The sequence below is a fragment of the Equus caballus genome, chromosome 14, assembly GCF_041296265.1.
Source record: "Equus caballus isolate H_3958 breed thoroughbred chromosome 14, TB-T2T, whole genome shotgun sequence".
Taxonomy (NCBI): Eukaryota; Metazoa; Chordata; class Mammalia; order Perissodactyla; family Equidae; genus Equus; species Equus caballus.
In genome coordinates, this window is record NC_091697.1 from 45,333,375 (window position 1) to 45,358,476 (window position 25,102).

At 38.1% G+C, this 25,102-nt stretch overlaps 1 protein-coding gene across 3 annotated transcripts; it reads left to right on the forward strand.

The window, feature by feature from the left end:
* Window positions 1-4,529: 4,529 nt before the first annotated feature.
* LOC106781615 (sperm-associated acrosin inhibitor) lies at window positions 4,530-22,308 on the forward strand. 3 transcript variants are annotated; one of them, XM_070233077.1, is made up of 7 exons: window positions 4,586-4,698; window positions 17,107-17,344; window positions 17,944-18,140; window positions 18,573-18,649; window positions 19,588-19,625; window positions 20,879-20,997; window positions 21,935-22,308. In XM_070233077.1, exons 2-7 carry the CDS (start codon window positions 17,294-17,296, stop codon window positions 21,978-21,980), a joined length of 528 nt encoding a protein of 175 aa, XP_070089178.1. In that variant the 5' UTR covers window positions 4,586-4,698; window positions 17,107-17,293; the 3' UTR covers window positions 21,981-22,308. The 3 variants fall into 3 exon arrangements, with proteins under 3 accessions (XP_070089177.1, XP_014585911.2, XP_070089178.1); XM_070233076.1 differs by lacking the exon at window positions 17,107-17,344 and having other exon boundaries at window positions 4,530-4,698; window positions 22,033-22,308; XM_014730425.3 differs by lacking the exon at window positions 17,107-17,344 and having other exon boundaries at window positions 4,534-4,698.
* Window positions 22,309-25,102: the final 2,794 nt, after the last annotated feature.

Here is a 25,102-nt window from a genome sequence, read left to right on the forward strand (position 1 = left end):
GCTAGCAATAATTCCCTTTGTTTTTGATTTTCTGGAAAACCTTTTTTTTGCTTCATTTTTGAATGATAGCTTTACTGGGTATGGTGTTCTTGGTTCTTAGAGCTTTTTCCGTGAGCAGTTTGCATATGTTATCCCACTGCCTTCTGGTCCCATTGTTTCTGCTGAGACACTGACTGCTAATGCTGTTGGGCTTTGCTTGCAAGTGAACTGTCATTCTTCTTTTGCCGCTTCAAGATTTTCTTCTTGTCTTTGACTTTCAGCATTTTTACTGTGATGTGTGTTACTTTGTGGTCCTTTTGTAGTTTGTCTTACTTGAAAGTTGTTGAGCTTCCTAGATGGAAAACGATGAAAACGTGGGAAGTTTTCAGACACTACGTTTTCAAACAGTTTTGGTCTCCCCCGTCTCTCCTCTGGCACGGCCGTTATATGATTGTGACTGTGCTACGTGGTGTCCCACATTTCTCTGAGACTGTTCGTTTCTCTTCATTCTTTCTTTTCTCTGTTCTTTGGCTTGCATAATTTCTATGGAGCTATGTTCAAATTCACTAATTATTTCTTCTGCCAGTTCCAATCTACTATTGTGCCCTTCCAGTGAATTTTTTATTTCATGTGTTTTACTTTTTAACTACAAAATTACTATTCGCTTCTTTAAAAAAAACTTCTTTATTGACAGTCTCGGTTTGAGGTAGCATTTTTATGATACCTTCCATTACTTCTTTAATCAAGCCTTCCTTAGTTCAGGAACATACTAATAATGACTGCTTTAAAGTATTTTGTGGTCATTTCTAGCATCTGACCGCTCTCATAGGCAGTTCCTGCTGCCTGCTTTTTTCTTGGTGTATGGGTCATACATTCCTGTTTCTTTGAATGCCGCTCAATTTTTTGATTGAAACGGGACATGTTAGGTAATGTATTATAGCAACATTGTAGCACATTTGGCTAATGCCCTATCCTGCCAGGGGGGTTGCTATTGTTGTTTATTTGTTTATGTATTTAGTGATCGGTTGGATAATTGTAGTGCCATTTACTTGCCTTTATCCTCTACAATGTTAAGTCTTTTTAGCTGCTTGTGAAGAAGGCACAGCTTTGGGTATGCCCACAGTCATCTTGAGTGACTGTGCAGACTGTGTTCTCTTCCACCCTTTCCCTGAATAGACCCATCTGTGAAACTCTGCTAATTGCAGGTAGATTGTTCTATGATTTACAACTATGTCTTGGGACATAAATCCCTCTACAAACTAGTCTATTCAAATTGTGTCTCCTGGGGTGGAATAGTTTCTGAGGTCAGTGCTTTATATTTGTTCTTACCCTTGGAGGGCTCCTTGTGGCTGTCTTATTCTTGATTAGTCTCCTGCAACTAGATGACCTGCAATTGAGGCTGGATCTTCAACAGACCCATCAATCTCCTCCTCATTCCCTTCCCAGTAACCTCCACTGTTTTTGAAAGAACTCTTAGGTTTAAACTTCTTCATATGCTGTTGTAAATGAAGTCACTTCCTTTGGGAAGAGATCAGGAGCTCTCTGTTTTTTGGCCTGCTTCTCTTCCAAGGCAAAATCTCTGACCCAGGGCTCTGCAGCGAGAGGTGGGGACAATGGCAAATTTCTCCCTGCATGCCACCCACACTGTGGGATCTAAGCACTCAGTGGAGCTGCAGCAGTGGCGTCAGGGTCACTTGGCTTGCCACTCTGGTGTGGAATCATGGCCTCATGTTCTGGAGAAGGGCCGAAGAGATGCAGTATTCACAGTATGCCACTCCCAAGGGGGAGCCTCCATTCCACAACTGGGAGTTGGGTGGAAGAAGGAAGCCCCACTTCTCGAATGCCCTCACTCAGGAATTAGCCAGCAACAGGCAGACGAGGGTAAAAAGAGAAATGCTGATGTCCTGTTCTTCCTTGGAATAAAACCCTCGAGCTGGGAGCTGGGTGAAGAGGAGACCTGTGTTCTTGGCTAAAGCAGTCTGGAGTGGAGTCTCCACCTTGTTGACCTGGGAGGAAGCAGTGGAGGAGCATCTTGGTTCAAATACTGCAGACTCTTGCCTTCCTTTTGAATTTTCATGGATCTATTGAATAGATGTTTCTTCATTTGCTGTTTGCCTTTAAGACCATTTCCAGAGATTTTACTCTTTTTTTTTCAAATAATTTACACCAGTTTCACTGGAGAGTGGTCAGTGAAACTCCTCATGCTGTCATTACAGAAGTTGTCTGCACTCTGTTTATTCACGTTGATGTAAATTACTGTCTGTTTTCTCTAAAAACCTACCCTGATAATTTCTTGTAAGACAAGACCAAGCTATTCTAGCAACAAATTCTTTTAGTATTTTTCCCTATAAAAATATCTTTATTTTGCCTTCATTTTGATAAGATCATTTTCCTGGGTATAAAATTGTTGGTTGAAAATTTTTTCTTTTAGTACTTTAAATATGTTATCCCACTGCCTTTGATGAATGAATTTTCTGATGAATGAAAGCTGTTAATTATGTTTTTGCTCCCTTGTATATGATGGGTCATTTATTTCTTGCTCATCTTAACATGCTGTCTTTACCTTTGACATTCAATAGTTTGACTATGATGTATTGACTTGGATTTTTCTTTTTTCATTTAACCTCATTGTAGTTCCCCTTCTTAGATGTCTAGAATAGTATTTTTTATATCAAATTTCAGAAATTTTCAGCTTTTATGTCTTTGATAATATTTTTCTTCTCTTTCTTTCTCTCCTAGTATTCATCTATTGTATTATGTATATGTTGAGGCATTTAATGGTGTTTAACATTCCTTTGAAACTGTTCAATTTATCTCATTATTTTAGTTTTTATTCCTCAGATTTCTTACTGTCTATTGATCTTACCTCAGTTCACTGATACTTTCTTCTGCCAGCTCAAGTCTACCATTGAATTCTTCTAGTGCATTTTTAAATTTTGGTTATTGTTCTTTTCAATTACAGAAATTTCATTTATTTACTTAAAATGAGTTCGTATTTTTAATGATATTCTCTATTTGTTGAAACACTGTCATCATCTAACCTTTAATTGTTTACACATGGTTTCTTCTAGATGTTTAATTACATTCTAAATGCTGCTTTGAATTCTTTGTCTGTTAGTTCCAACATCTTAGCCCCTCAAAGGTAAATTCTATTGCTTGCATTTATTTTCATTCCTTGGGTATGGGGCACACTTTCCTAAGTTTCTCAAAATTTTTGTTGAGTAATTCACATTTTAATAATATTTTATGGGAACTCTTTGTGCTGATTCCCCCCCCCCCCCACCTAAAGTCCTGGGGCTTTGTGCTGTTTTTTGGAGGTGCAGGGTTGGCCTCTTTATGTGTTAGTAAAGTCCATTACTCCTGAAGTATGGAGTCTCTGATGTTTCTAAGTTCCAAGCTTATTCAGTGCTAAAAGTCATTCATAGGTTTAGAATGACAAATGCAGTCCTCACACACAAGAAACAGTTCTAATATTTTATCTTTAATACTTAGGACAAACCTGTGAGACACGAATTATTTCTGTCATATTTAAAATAAGCAACACGGGGGCCGATCCCCTGGCCAAGAGGTTAAAGTTCCACACTCTCCACTTTGGCGGCCCAGGTTTGCAGGTTTGTGTCCTGGGTGCAGACCTACTCCACTCATCAGCCATGTTGTAGAGGCACCCCACATACAATGTACAGGAAGATTGGTATAGATGTTAGATCAGGGCTAATCTTCCTCAAGCAAAAAAAAAAAAAAAAAAGGGAAGATTGGCATTGGATTTCAGCTCAAGGTGAATCTTCCTCACAAAAATTAATTAATTAACTAATTAAAATAAGCAACATGTGGATTAGAAAGTCTAGACATTGAGTCTATGGAATTCATTGGTAGATGGGATTTTAACTGAACTCCCAAAGCTCTTTACATTGAATCACTCTGTACAGCTGGTTGGCTGGTTAGGAAGAAAGTAACTGACCAAATGTCCCCCTTATTTCAAAAGCCTTCAGCATCTCCTACTTACCTCTGGGGTAAAGATCAAATTATTTAACATAGAATATAGGGCATTGTCCCCTCTGGTCTCAACTTCAATCTCCACATTTCCTTCTCTCCCATTCCAGAAATTCATATCCTTTGCTCTATCCCGGGGTTTCCCAAACCTGGCTGTGCCTGAGGCGCATCTAGGAGCTTTGAAAACATATCATGCCCAGGACTCATGTACAGAATTGATTCACCATCTTGATAGTGGGATGGTGCATCCATCAGCTTTAAAATTTCTCCAGGTGATTCTAATATTCATCTAGGTTTTTTATCAAGTTCCAAGGGTTTAGACCTTTGTTGTATTAACATTTCCAAACTCTTTCTTCTTTGTTCTGCTTCATTATTTTGTCCCTTTCTAACTCACCTGCTTCAAAAGTCTTCACATATTTTCTCTGTCTTAAAATCTATAACTGTATGTACTTCCTTCTTTTCTCCTTGTACCTTGGTGTTCATCAGATCAGATTGTCCCAAGTCTCCTGCTGAGGGAACATCTGTTGATAAGTATTTATCAGGCATCTCTCATGATCTCAGAGAGGACGCAGAATACCTCTGTCTCTTATCTGTCTGGATAAGAGCTCATCAAGTCCCTTACTCAAATATCAGTAAAGGTGACTTCGTTGGATGGACATCGATGGTGGAGAAGGAAAGATGAACAAGATAGCCACTATTGCTTCACTCTCTGTAGTCTCTTCATGTGAGGTGGGTCAAGTGGGGAACCTAGCCAGGTAGTCCTGGTGTAAAGCATTGCTGGGAGTATTGCTCCAGATTGACCATCTAGGCATAACTATTCCTATTTTTCTGAAGAGAATAGTGAAATTCAAATAGGCATGTTTACTCTAAATGTGGCCAGGCTCCTTGCAGTTTGACTGAAAGGTTTGGGACAGTAATCAACTCCTTCTCTTGTGTTCACCAAGCACCTTTGGTGAACTTTGTCTCATGTCTAGGGCAGTCATCTGTTGACACAATATTTCTTGTTGAATTATAGGGTCGGGGGAAGAACAGAGGGAACAGTCTACCCTAACTAGGAATACGGGGGTTGGTGTAGTTCCTTCATAAGTAAGACGCTTTCTAAATTAGTCCTGAATTCTGTTTGCCTGTCCATCAAAATTGAGCAATGTGCCCTGTGCCACTGTTGCAAACATCTTCAAGGTTTTGTTACACTGATTCGTTCAAATGCCTCTCTTCTCATCATGGATTAAAACTCTTTTCATCTTTTTAGCTTTTACTCTTTATTCTGGTGAGTAAATTCTCCAGTCCTGAGAAAAATCTTTGTGTATCCTAGAAACCCAGAAATTTTCTGCTGTAACTTAAGAATGCAGTGGTTGTTTTACTGGGTTTGTAATTCTTACATTGTTAAAATGACACAGAGCATCTTATAAATTTCTTTTAAATATTTTACCATTGAATTGGTTTTTCTCATTTCTCATATCAGAGACATTGAAACAGTGTGGTGAGGTAGGATGGGCAAGAGACTTTAGCTCTTCCTTCATATGTGCCTCAAGAACTTCAAGTTCCTTTTTCCTTTTGAGGCCCAGATTCCAGGGTCATTAAATGCAAAGTGTGGGGAAGGAATGATCTCCACAGATCTGGTATTCTTTCAAAATCGGATTATCATTGCTGAGTCCCTGAAATCGAGTCCTTGTGTAAGGAAAGAGCTCAGTCACACCTCAGCTGACCAGTTATCTTGCTTAATGCTCAAAGTGGCCCATGAAGTTAAGAAAAAGGGAGCTGTTAGGTATGGAACAGACCCCTGATACTAAAGCAGAATTTCTTCATAGTTAAGTGACTTCACGCAGGGCATTGTCTTCCATCGCAATGAAATGTCTTTTAGAAAGCTTTACAAAATTGGTATCTTCAAGCAGGGTATCAGGAGTCACTAAAAAATAATATATGACACTATTTTTGGGTGCACTGGATTAATTTGGGCATTGTTTTCTCTAAGATTTAGATATATTTAAGAATTTATACTTTTGTTACTGTCACAGAATAGCTACCTCATTAGTTGCAGTTTCTTCAGCAGGTCATTTACATAAATTTCTGCTACCATATATGTGTGGGTTTCTTATCTTTTTAAACTGTTTTTGGTTACAGAAACTGCTTTTCTAAGACCACCAAATTACGGGAATTTGATAAGTTGCTACTGGTTCATGTACATTTTTAACCATTTTTAATATATAAAATCACAGAAAAATTGACCAAACAAAATGTACAAAAGACTCCTTCTTCAAATAGTGAAAGTGTGAATGTATTCATGTTGCACAAAAGTCAAGATATAGAATCTAGCAAGCAATACATTTTCTGTACAAGTCATGGTGTATTTAGCCTATTACCCCCAAATTCCACTCCTGGGTAGTTATTTGTTGAACACAAAACTGAGAGATATAAAAGTGTATGTAGAATAGAATTCTTCACCATATCCAAACAAAAGGACGACCCCAATTCTCAATGTGTAGGAAGATAAATAGCAATCACTTTTATATGTCCACATAGTAGACTATTACATAGGGATGAAAATAAATAAACTACAGCTCTCAAATCCGTACATCTAAAGGCCTCAGAGAGTGTCAAAAGAAAGGCATATAAGAAAACATATTGTATTGTTTTCTTTGTGTAAATTACCAAGATATCTATATCAAATACCAAAACTATACCAAAAACTATAACAAATATATAAATCTAGTGAATGCATGTATTGCTATGTAGTGAAATTCTAGAGGGAGGTCAGGCACGAGTAACAGAAATTGAGTTTGTTGACTTGCTCTGGTGGGTGTATGGAGGAGGAATGAGAAAGATGGGAGCTGGGAGGGGAAGATTATGAGTGGGGGTGGGGAGTTGATTACATTCTAAAAGTCAGCTAGTTGCATGATTTTTTAACCCTCTTTCTTAATAGATGCCTTTTATAAAAACACTGATAATGTTTTATTATTTACTGGTGTATGACTACAGAAGTGTTTTTCTTTATACCTAAATATAGATTATACTTACCCTCTTTTGGATGTATGGCATTCCATATTAAGATTTAAGAAGATTGTATCCAAATACCCATTGTCTAATAAGTGAATATAGTCTATCTTTTACAGTCACCTAAAATTTTGTGAAGATGAACATTTTCAATTCTGTGCAACCAATGGCTACATTTATTGCAAAAAATGTGTTTTTTGCACATTATTCAAGTAAGAACACAATAGTAAATATTTACTCTTTCAAAGTAATGAAGAAATCATCACAAAATGAGAAGAAAATCCATTTGCTGATAATCTAGGTATGACATACACAGAAAATAACTCTAGCATTTCTCTAAAAGCCAAGGAAACATCCTTCTACCAGACCTAAAATTCTTACTTCTGAAAGTAGTATTTAAACTATCAGCATAACCATGCTGGATGTTCTGCAAATGCACAACGAATTACTTTAACTGATTATCAATAATTAATGGTGGACTAGTAGCCAGTATGATATTATTCTGAAGCACTAATGCTCCACAGTAGATCTTGGTGAAGCTGTGAGAATCAGCCTTGCAGACTTCCAGCCACAGAGAACATAACTGAGCAAGGAGAAGACTGACAACTACACTCTCAAATCCATCAAATTGGGCTCATTAATAGTAGAAAGGCCTCATGAGATTGTCAACTTCATCTCCTGAAATCAGAATAGCCTTTCAAACTTTTCTTAGAGTGCAGAGCAGTCTAGAAAATCTCTAGCAATTCTTTTCCCTTTCTCCTTCAGTCTGAAGGAGTTTGTGGTCCAAAGTTGATATTTCACTCTTTTTACAGACCAGTTTGTTGGGATATTTATGTACCAAAAACTAATCAGTTTTAGGTTATACAATAATTTATAGATAGATACATACATACATACATATAGAGAGAAAAGAAACTCCCATCACAATTTGAATTTAGAGTGTTTACACTACCCAAGAAATGTCCTTCATGCCTTTGAAGTTCATTTCCTCTTCCCACCCCACCCCAGGCAATCACTCATCTACCTTCCATTCCTCTTGTTTTGCCTTCTCTGGACATTTTATATAAGGAGAATGAAACAATATATTTTTTTGTATCTGCTTCTTTCACAACATATTTTTTCTGGTTCATTCACATTGCAGCATAAATCAGTAGCTCATTACATTTTAATCTTTAATAATATTCCATGTTGTATTGAATGGCCATATTTGTTTATTTATTCACTAGTTTGTGTACTTTGGGATTGTTACCACTGTTTGGCTATCAAGAAAAATGATACTCGGGGTGACATCAGCAACATGGCAGAGTGAACAGTCTTATTTTTCTCTCACCCTTTGAATCTACAACTAATTGGACATTCATCAGTCAACAAAGTATGTCCATACAGCATCTCAGGATGCCTGAGAGACCCGTGCTGCTATACGTTGGAAGGTGGATGGACTTCCCCCTGGGAGGAGGTGGAGATAGGTGAAAACTCTCTGATCCCCTACCCCCAGACAGCCTAGTACCTGCAAGCAACTTTCTTCCAGTGGACACGCTCATAGCATTGCCACACACCAAGGGTGGGTGTGTGCATGCACTGGCAGAGTGATGGTGGAAACAGGTGACTACAGCCCTACTTAAGCTCCTGCGATTGCCCCTAAGCCTGGGGGGAAAATCCACAGCCCCACAGCAGCTGCAGGAAAACCCTCTACTTGGTGTTAGCCAAGAGGCCCCACCCAGCATTCAGAACACTGGGAGGCTCTGGGACAGGAGGATCCTGGGCAAGCCAGCAGCCCACCAGCCACCTCTGACTCATGGACTCTGGCAGTGTCCCACAGTGGGCAAGGGACACCCAGTGAGCCTGTGTGAGTGGGCAGTGGCAGGTTGGAGTCCCAGCAAGCCTGCTCCATAGTCCAGGGGGAAAATCCACAGTTGCACAGCAGCCACAGTGAAAGCCTCTGTGCAGCATTAGTGGAGAGGACCTGCCTGGCAATCACAAGGCTGGAAGGTCCTGAGGCAGAAGTAACACAGCTGGGTGAGCTAACCACAGATTACAGTAGGTACCCATAGCTCTGCTGTGGCCCATAGAGCACAAGTGAGATCTTGTGGGCCCTGACAGTGACAGAACTGCAAATCTAGGTGAACCTGCTCCCGGAAGCTGGGGAAGCCCATAACATCACTGCAGACCCTAAGGAGGGAGCATGTATAGGTGGTTTACAACAGTAGGCACCAGCAGCCTGAGGCCCCTTTGCGATTGTCCCCACAGCTGGTGAGATACCCCACAGGACTACTGTGACTATGAGGAGGGGCCCAGGTCCGGGCAGCAACAGCTGACAGGGTTCATGTTGGTGCAGATTAAATAGCTGCTTCCCCCCACAGCAGTAGAAGAAAGTGGAAGCAGTAACTAAACTCTATCTCTATGTGGAGGGACAAATACATGCCATCAAGCAGTATGAAAAAATACATTAAATCTCCAGAACAGAAGGAAAATGACAAGTACCCAGAAAACAATCCCAAAGACAATGAAATCTATAACCTAAATGACAATGAATTCAAAACAGCCATCATTAAAAAACTCAATGAGTTAAAAGAGAATACAGATAGACAACTCAACGAGTTCAGGAGCTATGTCAAAAAAGAGCTTGATACTATAAAGAAGAACCAATCAGAAATACTGGAGATGAAGAACACAATGCAGGAGATTAAGAAAAATCTGGACTCTCTGAACAGTAGGGTCAACAATATGGAGGACAGAATTAGCAATTTGGAGGATAGGAATATAGAAATGCTGCAGACAGAGGAGGAGAGAGAGCTAAGACTAAAAAGAAATGAAGAAACTCTCCAAGAATTATCCAACACAATTAGGAGGTGCAACATAAAGATTATAGGTATCCCAGACGGAAAAGAGAAGGAGAAGAGGGCAGAAAGCCTGTTCAAAGAAATAATGGCTGAGAACTTTCCAAACCTGGGGAGAGAGATGGAACTCCACGTGACAGAAGCCAGTAGATCACCAAACTTTATGATTGTAAAAAGACCAACCCCAAGGCATATAGTAGTGAAGCTTGCAAAAGTCAAAGACAAAGAGAAAATACTAAGGGTAGGCAGGCAGAAGAAAATAACCTACAAAGGAACCCTCATAAGGCTGTCAGCAGATTTCTCAGCAGATACCTTACAGGCTAGAAGAGAGTGGAATGATACATTCAAAACTCTGAAGGACAAAAACTTGCAGCCAATAATACTCTACCCAGTGAAAATATCCTTCAAATACGATGGAGAAATAAAAACTTTCCCAGACAAACAAAAGTTAAGGAAGTTCATTGCCACAAGACCTCCTCTTCAAGAAATGCTCAGGAAGACTCTCATATCTGAAAAATCAAAAAAAGGAAAGGGGTTAAAAAACCCAGAGCAAAGGAGACAAGTAGGAGGACAATAACAGAAAATAGCAGCTCTCCATCAGAACGGGTTAGCAAAAGTTAAATATAAAATTAAAGATAAAAGGAAGGTAAACACCAAGAATAAATATAACCTTGTCATTTTAACAACAAACTCACAACACAAGAAGTAAGAGAAAAAAATCTGACAATAACAACCCAGAAGGGGAAGAGAAAAGGGATGGAACATCTTAATTTAAGGAAACAAGAGGCTATCAGAAAATGGACTATCTCATCTATGAGATGTTTTATACAAACCACTTGGTAAGCACTTGGTAATAACAAGAATAAAGACACAAATTACAAATAAGAAGAAAGCCAATATAGAAATCTACCTACCTGAATTAGTAGTCCAAAAATCATGGTACGAGAAACAAAGGAAATTCAAGAAAACCAGAAAACAAGTGATAAATTGGCAGCAGTAGGCCCCCACATTTCAATAATCACTCTAAATGTAAATGGATTGAACTCTCCAATCAAAAGTCACAGAGTGGCAGGATGGATCAAAGAACAAGACCCAACAATATGCTGCCTCCAGGAAATACACCTCAGCCCCAAAGACAGACACAGACTCAGAGTGATGGGATGGAAGACAATACTCCAAGCTAATAATGAACATAAGAAAGCAGGTGCCGCCATACTTATATCAGACAAAGTAGACTTCAAAGAAAAACAGATAAAGAAAGACAAAAAGGGGCAATTTACAATGATAAAAGGGACACTCTACCAAGATGACATAACACTTATAAATATATACACACCCAAAACAGGAGCACCAAAATTTGTAAAGCAAATATTAAAAAACTAAAAGGAGACATCAACAACAATACAATAATAGTAGGGGACCTCAGCACCCCGTTAACACTAATGGATAGATCACCCAGACAGAAAATCAACAAGGAAATTATAGAATTAAATGAAAAATTAGACCAGAAGGACTTAATAGATATATATAGAACAATTCATCCCAAAACAGCAGGTTACACATTCTTCTCAAGTGCGCATGGAACATCCTCAAGGATAGACCATATCTTGGGAAACAAAGGAAGCATCACTTAATTCAAGAGGGTCAAAATAATGTTAAGCATCTTTTCTGATCATAAAGCTATGAAACTAGAAATCAACTACAAGAATAAAGCTGGGAAAGGGGCAAAAATGTGGAGACTAAACAACATGCTACTGAATAAACAATAGATTATTGAAGAAATTAAAGAAGAAATCAAATATTATCTGGAGACAAATGAAAATGAAAATACACCATACCAATTCATTTTGGACACAGCAAAAGCAGTCCTAAGAGGGAAATTCATTGCAATACAGGCTCACCTCAATAAACAAGAAAAATCTCAGATAAGCAACCTCAAGTGACACCTAACAGAATTAGAAAAACGAGAACAAACAAAGCCCAAAGTCAGTAGAAGGTGGGAAATAATAAAAATTAGAGCAGAAATAAATGATATTGAAACAAAAAAGACAGTAGAAAGGATTAATGAAACAAAGAGTTGGATCTTCAAAAAAATTAACAAAATTGACAAGCCCTTAGCCAGGCTCACTAAGAAAAAAAGAGAGAAGACTCAAATAAATAAAATTAGAAATGAGAGAGGAGAAATCACAATGCATACCACAGAAATACAAAGGATCATAAGAGAATACTATGAAAAACTATATGCCAACAAATTGGACAAGCTAGAAGAAATGGACAAATTCCTAGACTCTTACAACCTCCCCAAACTGAAGCAGGAAGAAATAGAGAATCTGAATAGACCAATCACAAGTAAAGAAATTGATACAGTAATCAAAAATCTCCCCCAAAATAAAAGTCCAGGACCAGATGGCTTCTCTGAAGAATTCTGCCAAACATTCAAAGAAGATTTAATACGTATCCTTCTCAAATTATTCCAGAAAATTGAGGAAGATGGAGTACTCCCTAACACAGTCTATGAAGTCAACATCACCCTGATCCTAAAACCTGACAAGGACAACACAATGAAGGAAAACTACAGGACAATATCACTGATGAACATAGATGCAAAAATCCTCAACAAAATTTTGGCAAACCCAATACAGCAATACATTAAAAAAGATTATTCACCATGATCAAGTGGGATTTATACCAGGGACACAGGGATGGTTCAACATCTGCAAGTCAATCAACGTGATACACTACATTAACAAAATGAGAAACAAAAACCACATGATCATCTCAATAGATGCAGAGAAAGCATTCCATGATCCAACATCCATTTATGATAAAAACTCTCAATAAAATGGGTGTGGAAGGAAAGTACTTCAACATAATAAAGGCCATATATGACAAATCCACAGCCAACATCATACTCAATGGACAAAAACTGAAAGCCATCCCTCTGAGGACAGGAACAGGACAAGGGTGCCCATTTTTACCATTTTTATTCAACATAGTACTGGAGGTGTTGGCCAGAGCAATTTGGCAGGAAAAAGAAACAAAAGGAATCTAAGTAGGCAATGAAGAAGTGAAACTCTCGCTCTTTGCAGATGACATGATCTTATATATAGAAAACCCCAAAGAATCCATAGGAAAACTATTAGAAATAATCAACAGCTACAGCAAAGTTGCAGGGCATAAAATCAACATACATAAATCAGTAGCATTTCTATACACTAACAACAAATTAACAGAAAAAGAACTCAAGAAATCAATCCCATTCACAGTCACAACAAAAAGAATAAAATACCTTGGGATAAATTTAACTAAGGAAGTGAAAGACCTATACAACAAAAACTACAAGACTTTCCTGAAAGAAATTGATGCTGACATAAAGAGATGCAAAGACATTCTATGCACATGGATTGGAAGAATAAACATAGTTAAAACGTCCATTCTACCTAAAGCAATCTACAGATTCAATGCTATCCCAATCAGAATCCCAAGAACATTCTTTACAGAAATTGAACAAAGAACCCTAAAATTCATATGGGGCAACAAAAGACCCTGAATTGCTAAAGCAATCCTGAGAAAAAAGAACAAAGCTGGAGGCATCACAATCCCTGACTTCAAAACATACTACAAAGCTACAGTAATCAAAACAGCATGGCACTGGTACAAAAACAGGTGCACAGATCAATGGAACAGAATTGAAAGCCAGAAATAAAACCACACATCTATGGGCAGCTAATCTTCGACAAAGGAGCTGAGGGCCTACAATGGAGAAAAGAAAGTCTCTTCAACAAATGCTGGTGGGAAAACTGGACAGCCACATGTAAAAGAATGAAAATTGACCATTCTTTTTCACCATTCCCAAAAATAAACTCTAAATGGATCAAAGACCTAAAGATTCGACCTGAAACAATAAGTCTTCTAGAAGAGAATATAGGCAATACATTCTCTGACATCAGTTTCAAAAGAATCTTCTCGGACACCATAACTCCTCAGATGAGGGAAACAATAGAAAGAATAAACAAATGGGACTTCATCAGACTAAAGAGCCTCTTCAAGGCAAGGGAAGACAGGATTGAAACAAAAAACCAACCCACTAGTTTGGAAAAAAATATTTACAAGTTATTTATCTGATAACAGGTTAATCTCCATAATATATAAAGAACTCACACAGCTCAGCAGCAAAAAATCAAACAACTCAATCAAAAAATGGGCAGGGGACATGAACATACATTTCTCCAAAGAAGATATAAGGGATGGCCAATAGACACATGAAAAGATGCTCATCATCACTAACCATCAGGGAAATGCAAATCAAAACTACACTAAGATATCACCTTACACCTGTTAGAATGGCAGAAACAAACAAAACAAAAAGTGACAAATTTTGGAGAGGTTGTGGAGAAAAAGGAACCCTCATACACTGTTGGTGGGAATGCAAACTGGTGCAGCCACTATGGAAAACACTATGGAGATTTCTCAAAAAGTTAAAAATAGAAATACCTTATGACCCAGCCATCCCACTACTGGGTATCTATCCAAAGAACTTGAAATCAGCAATTCCAAAAGTCCTGTGCACCCCTGTGTTCATCTCAGCATTATTTACAATATCCAAGACCTGGAAGCAACCTAAGTGCCCATCAACAGATGATTGGGTAAAGAAGATATGGTATATATATATACAATGGAATACTACTCAGCCATAAAAAAGGATAAAATCATCCCATTCACAACAACATGGATGGACCTTGAGGGTATTATGTTAAGTGAAATAAGCCAGATAGAGAAAGATGAACTCTGTATGACTCCACTCATAGGTGGAAGTTAAACATAGAGACAAAGTGAACTGAGTGGTGGTTAACAGGGGAAAAGGGGGGTGGGGGGAGGGCACAAAGGGTGAAGTGGTGCACCTATAACATGACTAACAATAATGTACAACTGAAATTTCACGTTTGTAAACTGCCATAATCTTAATAAACAGTTAAAAAAATGATACTATGAGCATTATCGTACAGGTCTTTTAATGGACCTATGTTTTCATTTTTCTTGAGTAAACATCTAGAAGTAGAATGAATGGTTCATATGGTAGGTTTATGTTGAATTTTTTAAGAATTTATGAATCCATTTTCCAAAGTGGCTGTACCTTCTCACATTCCACCAATAATGCAAGAGGGTTCCGTTTCCTCTACGTCCTTGCTGACAATTGTTATTACATGTCTTTTTAATAGTCACTCTAGTAGATGGCTTTACTATTTTTATAATCATAAAAATACACAATATGTAAAAGATAACCTCTTCAACAAATGATGCTGGGAAAACGGAATGACTACATGCAAAAAGATAAAATTGGACCACAAAATCCAATTTGAAGTCTTACTGTGTGGTTACAATGATGAAGACAGTGTCAGATTAGTGGAGAGTATCAGTGGATAGATCAGTGGTACAGAATAGAGAACTCAGAAATATTGGTGCATAACAATTTAAAGCAGGAAGTAGAGTCTTTTCAACAAATGGTGCTGGAACACTTGAACAGGAATAGTCAAACAGTGAACACTGAACTAAAATTCAAACCTTTTAAAAGGTTAAAATAAAATGAAGCATAGATTTAAATGTAAAAAAGTAAAACCATAAAACTTTTAGAAGAGAACAGAGAAGAAACTCTTTGTGGCCTAGAGTTCTGAGATAATCTTACTAACAGAGAATAAAAATACTGAAATCAAGGGTCTGGCCCCATGGTGTACTCATTCAGCTCACACTCTTTGCTTTGGTGGCCTGGGGTTCACTGGTTCCGACCCCCTCACAGACCTATGCACCACTTATCAAGCCATGCTGTGGTAGGCATCCCACATAAAGAGCAGAGGAAGATGGGCACGGATGTTAGCTCAGGGCTAATCTTTCTCAAAAAAACAAAAATACAACAAACTGAAATCAAGGGATCTTAAGGTTGGAATGAATTTGGAATATCTTATTTACCGACTTGTATTCCTTTAAAATGAAGTGTGTATACTTGTACGTACTTCTATGAAGATTTTCATTGACTGTTAAATGGAAAAATCTAGTCAAGAGAAATATTTGCTTTTATTCTTCTATGTCTGTTTCTGTCCATCAATCTATCATCTATCTTCTATCATCTCTAAGGACAGCATCTTCAGATCTCTCTCAGCTCCATCCTCTGTTGGTCTGCATCAAACCTTGTTCTCTCTCTCTTTATAAGGATACTTATGATGACATATGGAACTCACCTAGATAATTTATATAGAGAGATATATACTGATATATGTGTCTATCTAAATATATCTATATATCATGTAAATATGTATATATATAATGTTAATACATAATTGCATATAAAATATATGTATTATTAATACGTATATGCATCTATAGAACCATACATAGAGACATATACATGCATACATATATACACACACAGGCAGGCACACATATATGTACACACATGCATATATCTATAAATGTACATATGTATATATTCATGTGTGATTTAAAGTATAAATGTATATTAAATATCTGTACATTTATGCATATATAACTATTTGTGCCATTAAACACTTTCAGAAAAGACAGATATGCATCAAATAATCCATACTTCTCACATTCCCTTTAGTGGTTAATTTTAAAATCTTGTGGCCTATTGTTCATCACAGGCAATGTCTCCTGCTCTTAATCTCTGCTGATGAATATGTACAAGAGAAAAAGTCCAGGGGCTGGCCCCATTGCCGAGTGGTTAAGTTCGCGTGTTCTGCTTCGGCGGCCCAGGGTTTCACTGGTTCAGACCCTGGGCATGGACATGGCACTGCTCATCAAGCCATGCTGAGGTGGCATCCCACATGCCACAACTAGAAGGACCCACAACTAAGAATATACAACTATGTACTGGGGCCTTTGGGGAGGAAAAGGAAAAAAATAAAATCTTTTTTAAAAAAAAGTCCTATGTGTGGGACATAAGCACGTCACAATAACTTCAACTCTAAACGTCCATTGAATTTTCCGTCTGATGGCATGTTCCAGAAGGATTTGCCTTCACAACTGTCTCTGACTGTGTTCATGTAACTATTTAAAACAACCAGTGTAAGTATAACAGTGACTTGAGTACAGTAAAGGACAACTTTTTGCACTTATCGGAATTTGTATCCTTCCATTAAATTGGCGTGAAACGGTGCTGACTCAAATGTTCTTGTCTAAATCTTGGCTTTTTTCATCAAGAAAAAGGCAAGTTAAATTAGGGTGACAAATGTAAGTCTAACAGACAACGAATGTTCAGACTGTTTTATAATGTTAAACTTATTATTTGTGACAGATCTCTGCGACGGAAGATGCTGTTGTCACGTTTAAAATTAGGAAGTAACTTTAGAATTAGTTTAGAATTAGTCTGAATCTGGAGTCCAGGCTGCCTGGTGGTGGATGGGATTTGAACTCAGGACTTTCATCTGCCAACGCTCTTTGCGCTGAGTCAGGCTGTGGAGCAGATCAGCTAAACAGCTCTGATGAAATCTCCTCCCACTCAAACCCTACAGGGTCTCCCGCTTCACTTTGAGGTAAAGGTCCAGTTATTCAACCGACAATTTAGGGCCCCGTCCCAGGTGGTCTCAATTTCACACCCGAGCCTTCTTTCTCGCCTCTTAGTATTCGCAAGCTGTCCTCCAGCCCGGGTTCCCAAAGCCAGCGGCCCCAACACTCATCTGGGGTTGCACATTCCTGGTTGTGAAATTGTGCCATAGTTTCACAAGGTGTTCTCACTGGGGGAAATTGGTTGAAGGGAACATGAGAACTCTCTGCTTTAGTACTTACAGCTTGATGAGAATCCCCAGTTATATCAAAGCAAAAATTTAAGCAAAATCAAATCTCCAGTTGAGCCAAATGTGCTTCTAGTGTTGCCAAGTGATAAGGGTCTAGGTACGTGTCTAGTCACCGTTCCCAAAACTCACTCTGCTCCTTCCTGTTTTGATTCTCCTTTCCTCCCTATTCGGTAGCTTAGGAAGATTTCATATCTCATCTCTAAGGGTTTCAAAGCACTGATCTTCCCTCCTCCCTTCCCCATACTTCTGGGTACATCAGATCAAACTGTCCCAAATCTCCTCCAGAGGGAATATCTACTGAGGATTCCTTGTGAGGCTTCTCACTAGTTACTTTACAGCCTCCAGGAAGAACACAGAATACCTCAGTGTCTTATCTGCCGGGAGCCATCTGTCTCACCCCCAGAGAGGTCTTCACCAACAGATCAATAAAGGAAACGCGTCAGCTGGGTGGCCGTGGTTGGGAAGAAGAGGTGAACAAGCTCGGCACGGTCTGTGGAGGTGTCGGCCTCGCTCCCCACGGCCTTCTCTGTTTCAGGTAGGTCCGGCGGGGACCCTATGGAGGGAGCCCTGGTGAAGAGCATTGCTGTGAGGACAGCTGCAACTGAGTCCTTCCTGAAAGAACTGTTTGTATTTTCAGAGGAAAAACTGAGATTCCCAAGTGCATGTTTCCTTAAATGCAGCCAGGCTCCCTGTGGGCCGAGCCAAAGGCTGGGAGAGCAAACAGCTCCTTCTCCGATGTGCACGGAGGACTTGTCCTAGTGTTTCTCTTGAGTCTCTATGAGGCCTTCTGTTCACATGCATGTCTTGTTGATTGTGAGTTGGAGGAAGAAAAAAGGGGATAGTCCCCTATAATTAGGACTCTAAGAGAGTAGAGCGGTTCCCTCACCCTTAAGAGACCTTCATCGGTAAACGGGCAATTTGTCCCTGTGCCATGTGTTATGAACAGTCCTATGGGTTTCTTCTACAGACTTGACAAAATGTCTTTCTTCTCATCATGGATGAAAGCTATTTTCGTGCTTGCCTTGCTATTTCCTCTTCATTCTGGTGAGTAAATTTTTCAGTCCTGGATGAAGCATTTCACATATCTTAGAAAATTTAGGAAACAACTGCTATGGTCTAGGAATGGAGGAGCTTGTTTTATGGGCTTTTTAATACTTAAACTGGCAAAATGAAACGGGTCATGTATACAAATACCCTTTTAAAAATTGCATCAGTGGTTTGCTTTTTCTCCTTTCCCACTTTAGAGGCGTGGAGATAGAGAGGTGTGTTAGAATGAGAGTGGAACTTCGCTTTTTCTCTACCTACAATGAAAGTTATCTGCCTATCTTTAGAGGTGAAGAGGTTTTGAGGGTCAAAGTCCATGACTGCTGAGAACAAAGTGTGGGGAGTAATGGTGTCTTCCAGATCTGGGGTTCTTTGACAATCTGCTTTGTTGTTTGACAGTTCTGAGTAGACTCAAGGCTTTGTGTGAGGGGAGAACGCATCCCTCCCTCTATTTACCCTCTTTAAAGCGTAAGGCGGCCCATGAATTTCAGAGTAAAGTAGCTGTAAGCTATTGGATAGATCCCTGATCTTAGACCTGAGTCCTACTTAATTAATTAGTAGTTAATTTCTTTATGTTAAGTGACTTTATGCAAGGTATAATGATTGGCGTTAAGCAAGGCATTGTCTTCTCTGACAGGGATTTTTCATCTATAAAAATGGAAGAAATAAAGCAGGGTTTGGTGATTACTAAACAATACACAAAATTGTTTTTCACAGAGTGAGGTTAATTGGGAATTATGTTTCCAGATTTGGAGCTATTTTGTGAACTTACCATTTTGCTACCATCCAAAAGGCTCCCCTCATTACTTGCATGGTCTGGAGTAGGTAATTTGCCTGGTATTTTGCTACTAAAAGATGGGGGAACTTCGCACCAGATACTCTGATAGTTTTCCCCTCTTCTTCTTAGTTTTAATCATTTTTGTGTGTTTTATTTGCAGAATCTGGTCTTTCCCGGAAGCGAAAACCTATACCAGCAGTAAGTTAATATTTATTAATTTGGAAATTGAAAAGGTAACACTAGTAATTTTCTTTATATTGTCAGTATTAACACCAAATCTCATCAAATAGGTCGTACAACAGAATGATGCTTCACAAAGTAAAAACAACCAAACAATCTGTGTTATTCTTATACAGAGTTTAAAAAATAGAATCTTCCCACCCATATAAAAACATTTGGGAGCCCACCTGATCGGGTAGTGGTTAAGTTCAGTACTACCCTGCAGTGGCCTGGGATTCGATGGATCAGATCCTGGGTGGGGACCTTCGACGCACCGCTTATCCATCCATGCTGTGGAAAGCGTCCCACACATATAGTAGAGGAGGATGGGCACAGATGTTAACTCACGGCCAGTCTTCCTCAGCCAAAAGAGGAGGATTGGCGGCAGGTGTTAGCTCAGGGCTAATCTTCCTAAAAAAGAGAGAAAAAAAATCATTTGGCATTATAGACAAGGTCACAATATCCCATTATTCAAAACTTCCATTTTCAGGCATAAATCTTGCTGTATATAAGCATTGAATTTGGCTAAGGAGTGTTTAAAGTTTAATTGTTTAGCTTAGCAAAACAAGAAGATTAATACAATTTTTCTACATAAAATTGGATAAAATAATAATTTTCATACATTATGGAGTGGAAGATTACATAGAGGTGAAGTAAATGAACTATAGTTCTAAACACCTGAATAGATAACGTTCCAAAGATGTTTAAAAGCAGGTCATATAAGAATACACACAAAATTGTTCATTTATGTAAATTCCCAGCACTACCATCACTAAACACATTACATGTATTTCTATATGATTGTATGCACATGTACAAACACTCATATATATGAATCAATACATATGCAGTGATGATCTGAAATCAGAGTATCTAGCAATGAAACTATTGAGAAAGACAGTGAGATTACAGAAAATTCACTTTTATGGTTTCTTGTGGTATGAAATAATGGGGGAACTCTAACCCAGGTGCAGGGGACATGGCGCAGAGTCGCTAAATTATCAAAACACATTCTACCCTTTGTAGGATTTTTAAAAATAATATTGAGTTTGTAAAAATATATAAATAGTATTTTATGTCGAAGTGTGTTGTGGGTACCTTGATGTTTGTTTTTAAACCTCAATATAGAATATATTCCCTTTTGATGCATGATATTTTGTATTAAGAAGAAAGAATATTTTATTCAGACAGTTTATTATCTGATAAATTTTATGTTGTCTCTTTATGTTTAGCCACCAGACTGTGATGTACTTCTAGCAAACCCAGATTTATGTGATGGGCAATATTATCCAATCTGTGCGACCAATAAGAAAACTTATGCCAATCCATGCTTTTTCTGCAGTCAAAAAACGTAAGATTGCAAAATTAAATATTGGCTCTTCAAAAATAATGAAAAGACCATCACAAAATGATAGGAACATCCATATTTCTGATAATGTAGGCTGACTATGGAAAATTACAATCTCTGTAAAAGCCACAGAAAGACACTTGTGCCCATCCCTTAAGTTCTCGTTTCTAAAAGCAGTTTTGTGTTTGACCTCTCATTATAATTCTACGGGATATTCCACCAATGTATAAACCAATTAACTTAATTTAATTATTATGACTTACAAATGGCAGTCTAATGTCCGATAAAAGGTAATTCCAAAGTCCAGAGTTCCAAATTCTAAATGATCACCTCTGTGATGTAACTGCAAACTACAGGGAGCATGACTGAGCAAAATCCTAACTGACTACAGAACTCTGAAATCCATGACAATGGGCCCATTCATGCTGGAAGGGACTCCTCTGCTGGTCCACTTGGGCTCCTGAATTCCATGACAGACTCCTGACCTTCCTCAGAGAGCCAGGCATTCTAGGACATGTCCACCTGCCCTCCCTTCCTATATCCTTCAGTCTAAAGGAGTCTGCAGTCTGCAGTTTTGGCCAACCTTTGTGGCGGCCCATTTTCTCTCACAGGTGTTTCCTCTCATTTAATCCCCTACTTCGCTTCTACTTCTAGAGGACCTCTAAGGCAATCTCTGGTCCTCTCCTCTCTCAGCTCTGGGCGCTTTCCAAGTCTGAGTCAGGACTGAGCATGTAGGGAGAGTCAGGGATCCAGGTTGTGGGAGGACATGTGCAGGCCTGGGGAGCAGGCAGGGCCCAGCTGCTTGTGGCCGTGGAGCACAGCCTCTCTTCTTCTATGTTCAAAGCCTCTTCATTGAGAAGCTCTTAGTGCAATATGCAGGCTATTATAATGTTCTTTTAATAATTTCTTTTTCTTTCTCTGCCTGTTTCTGTCTTTACAGAGATTATGGTCTAAATTTTGATTTTGTTCGTTATGGTGAATGCTGACTCTGCCAGAGCCACACGTTCCTATGCCTTTTATTGAAATCCTATTTTGCAGTGGATTCGCCAAGCAACTAAGGTGTTCTCAATCAGAGTTTTAAATTCCCAGATGACCAGACAAATCCTACTGTGGTATACAAGATTGAATATAGGATTTTGAAGAATTTTTCTAGTTCTAAGAAGCTGTGATTGAAAGACTTTTATCCTCTATGGTGAATTATCAGTGGCAGTTGAAAAACCATCTTGATTGTATTTGATAATATAAAGTTAAACATAATTTACAATCATGAAAGTTTCAATCAATAAAAGTTAAATAATAGTATCTTTGTTAAAATATCGTTTCTTTCATTGGTTGGTTAGTGGGTTAAAACACGCTACTACTTTTGGTAACTATAACGAAATGTTTTCAAAGGTGAACACATAATGCATTACTTCGATGTTTATTAACAGTACAGACACTTGGGTTCTTGTGTATCCTAAGTAATCAAAACCTCTAGGAGAGAGATCTGGGAGCTTGATTTGTAACAAGTACAGCAGGTAAAACTATGATCCCAAATGTTAGGCAATATGGACTTTAGTTCTAAAACATAGGACATGTGTATAATTGAATGAATTGCAGAGCCCATTCAAAGTTATTGTAAGGCATCTGAGGTTTGGAAGAAAAAGTTATATTACTTTCTTTATCTCTCACAAATCAGTCAAAAGATAGGATGGTAACCCTGGGATGCCAGGCAACTCTTCCTTCTTCAATCTGGGATTTTCATTAGTGGTCCAAGTCCTACGCTTCTCCATTTTTCTCCATCTCTCAGACAAGGAGAAGCCGGCTTTATTTGGGTGGCCATATGCTCACTTAAAGTTTGATTTTAGTGGCAGAAATGTAGATTGACTACTGGAAGAGAAGTATCAATCTGCTACATTTACAATATCAGGCCTGCTGTTCTTTTCACTAAACATCTTCTCCTCTAAAAGAGTGATCTATGTGGGAGGTACTCATTGATTTACATTCTTTAGTATTAATTCTTAATGAAAGCATTCATTAGAATGTACATTTTTAGAGTCACATGATAAAAATGCATTCATTTTCATGTCCATTTTCATTACAGAGAACTCATGAAAAACATTATTCAGTGAATTTTGACAAATTTATACATGTTCTTTTTACTCTTTAAAATGGATGTTAATTTTTTTCTTTTTACTTTTATGCATAATATTATTAACAAAAAACCCTCCTATGCTTTGAGGTCTGTATTCTGATAGGGAAAGTTTGGTCAGCAAAAGGAAATATCATAACCGTCCTCTAGGAATGATCAGTGTACTGGGGGAAGTTCATATCCATTCGTGAATGGGGATCCACCTCCTTCACGACTATTTCCACACAAGCTTTGTGAGTCAGCCTCCCACATCCCACATGTTATGGAACTTAGTTCTTAGAAGAATCTTTTCGGATAAACATCAGCTCCAAGTTTCAGCTATAATGAAAGTGAGACACAGGAAAGTTAATATTTAAAATCTGACATTTGGTAAGAAAACTAGTGTTTTTAATTGAGATAAAATTAATAAAACTTAAAACTTGATATTTTAAAGCACACAATTATGTATTTTTTAGTATGTGTTTCTTCACAACGTTGTCCAACCATCACCAGTACCTAATTTCAGAACATTTCCATCATCTCTCCCATTCCAAAAACAAAAACAAACAAAACACCACTACTTCCCAATTTCCCATCAACCCGTGGCCACCACTAAACTAATTCTTTTCTCTGTGGATTTGCCTATTCTGGACATTTCATATAAATGGAATCATATGATATGTGTATGACTTTCAAATGAAGCAAATATAAATAGGCATAGATAGATACGTATGGATCTACATCTGTGGTTTGTGGTCTTTTGTGAATGACTTCATTCACTTAGCATATGATTTTCAGGGTTTATCCATGTTGTAGCACGTTCAGTACTTTTTCCTTTTTATGACTGAGAATATTGCATTGTATGGATATAACACCTTTTTTAGTTGTTGATCAGCTCATAGACATTTGGACTGCATCTACTTATTGGCTATTATCAATAATGCAGCTGTGAACATTCTTGCACCAGTTTTTCTGTGACCATATATTTCCATTTCTCATGGATAAATATCCAGCAGTGGAAATTTGTGAGGTAACTCTATCTTTCTATCTTTTATGAGGAGATGCTAAAATGCTTTCCACAATGAGTGTACCATCTTACATTTCCAGCAGGACTGTATGAGGGCTACAGTTTCCTCATATTCTCACCCAAATTCACAAGTTTTCATGTTAAAATACTATATTCACCCTAGAGGGTGTGAACTAGTACTCCATAGCGGTTTGATTTGCATTTCCCTTATGCTGAACAATGTTTCACACCTTTTCATGCTGTTCTTGGCCATTTCTATATCTTCTCTGGGGAAACGTCTATTTAAATCCTTTGCCCACTTTTTGATTCTCTTCTTTATCTTTGTTGTTTTGAGTTGGTAGTTTTCTTTACGTAATGTGGATCCCTGGCACTTATTAGACTTCTCACTAGCAAACGTTTTCTCTTGTTTTTAGGCTGTCTATGTTACTTTCTTGATAGTGTCCTTTGATGCAAAAAAATATTTTAAATGTAATGAATTCCAACTTATCTATTTTTTTCTTTGTTGCTTGTGCTTTTGGTGTTACTTATAACAAATTGCTGCCTAATCCACACTCATGAAGATTTACAGCTAGGTTTCCTTCTAACAGTTTCATAGCATTAGTATTTGCATTTAAATATTTCCTACAGTTTGAGTTAATTTTTGTATCTGGTGAGAATCATGGGTTCAAAGTTATATTTTTGCATGAGGCTATCCATTTGTCATAGTGCCATTTGCTCAAAGACTTTTCATTTAATTTTCTTGGAGCTCTTGTCAAAAAGCAAGGGATTAATCAAGATGGTGCAGCATTAGTGAAAAAATAGCCAAGTAGACGAATGAAACAGAACAGAGAGCCCAAAAGCAGACCTCCATCAATATAGTTGACTGTTCTTTGATGAAGCAGCAAAGACAATACAATGCAGCAAGGAGAGTTTTCTCAACAAACGGCGCTGAAGCAACTGAACATCTACATGCAAAAAAGTTAATCGAGACA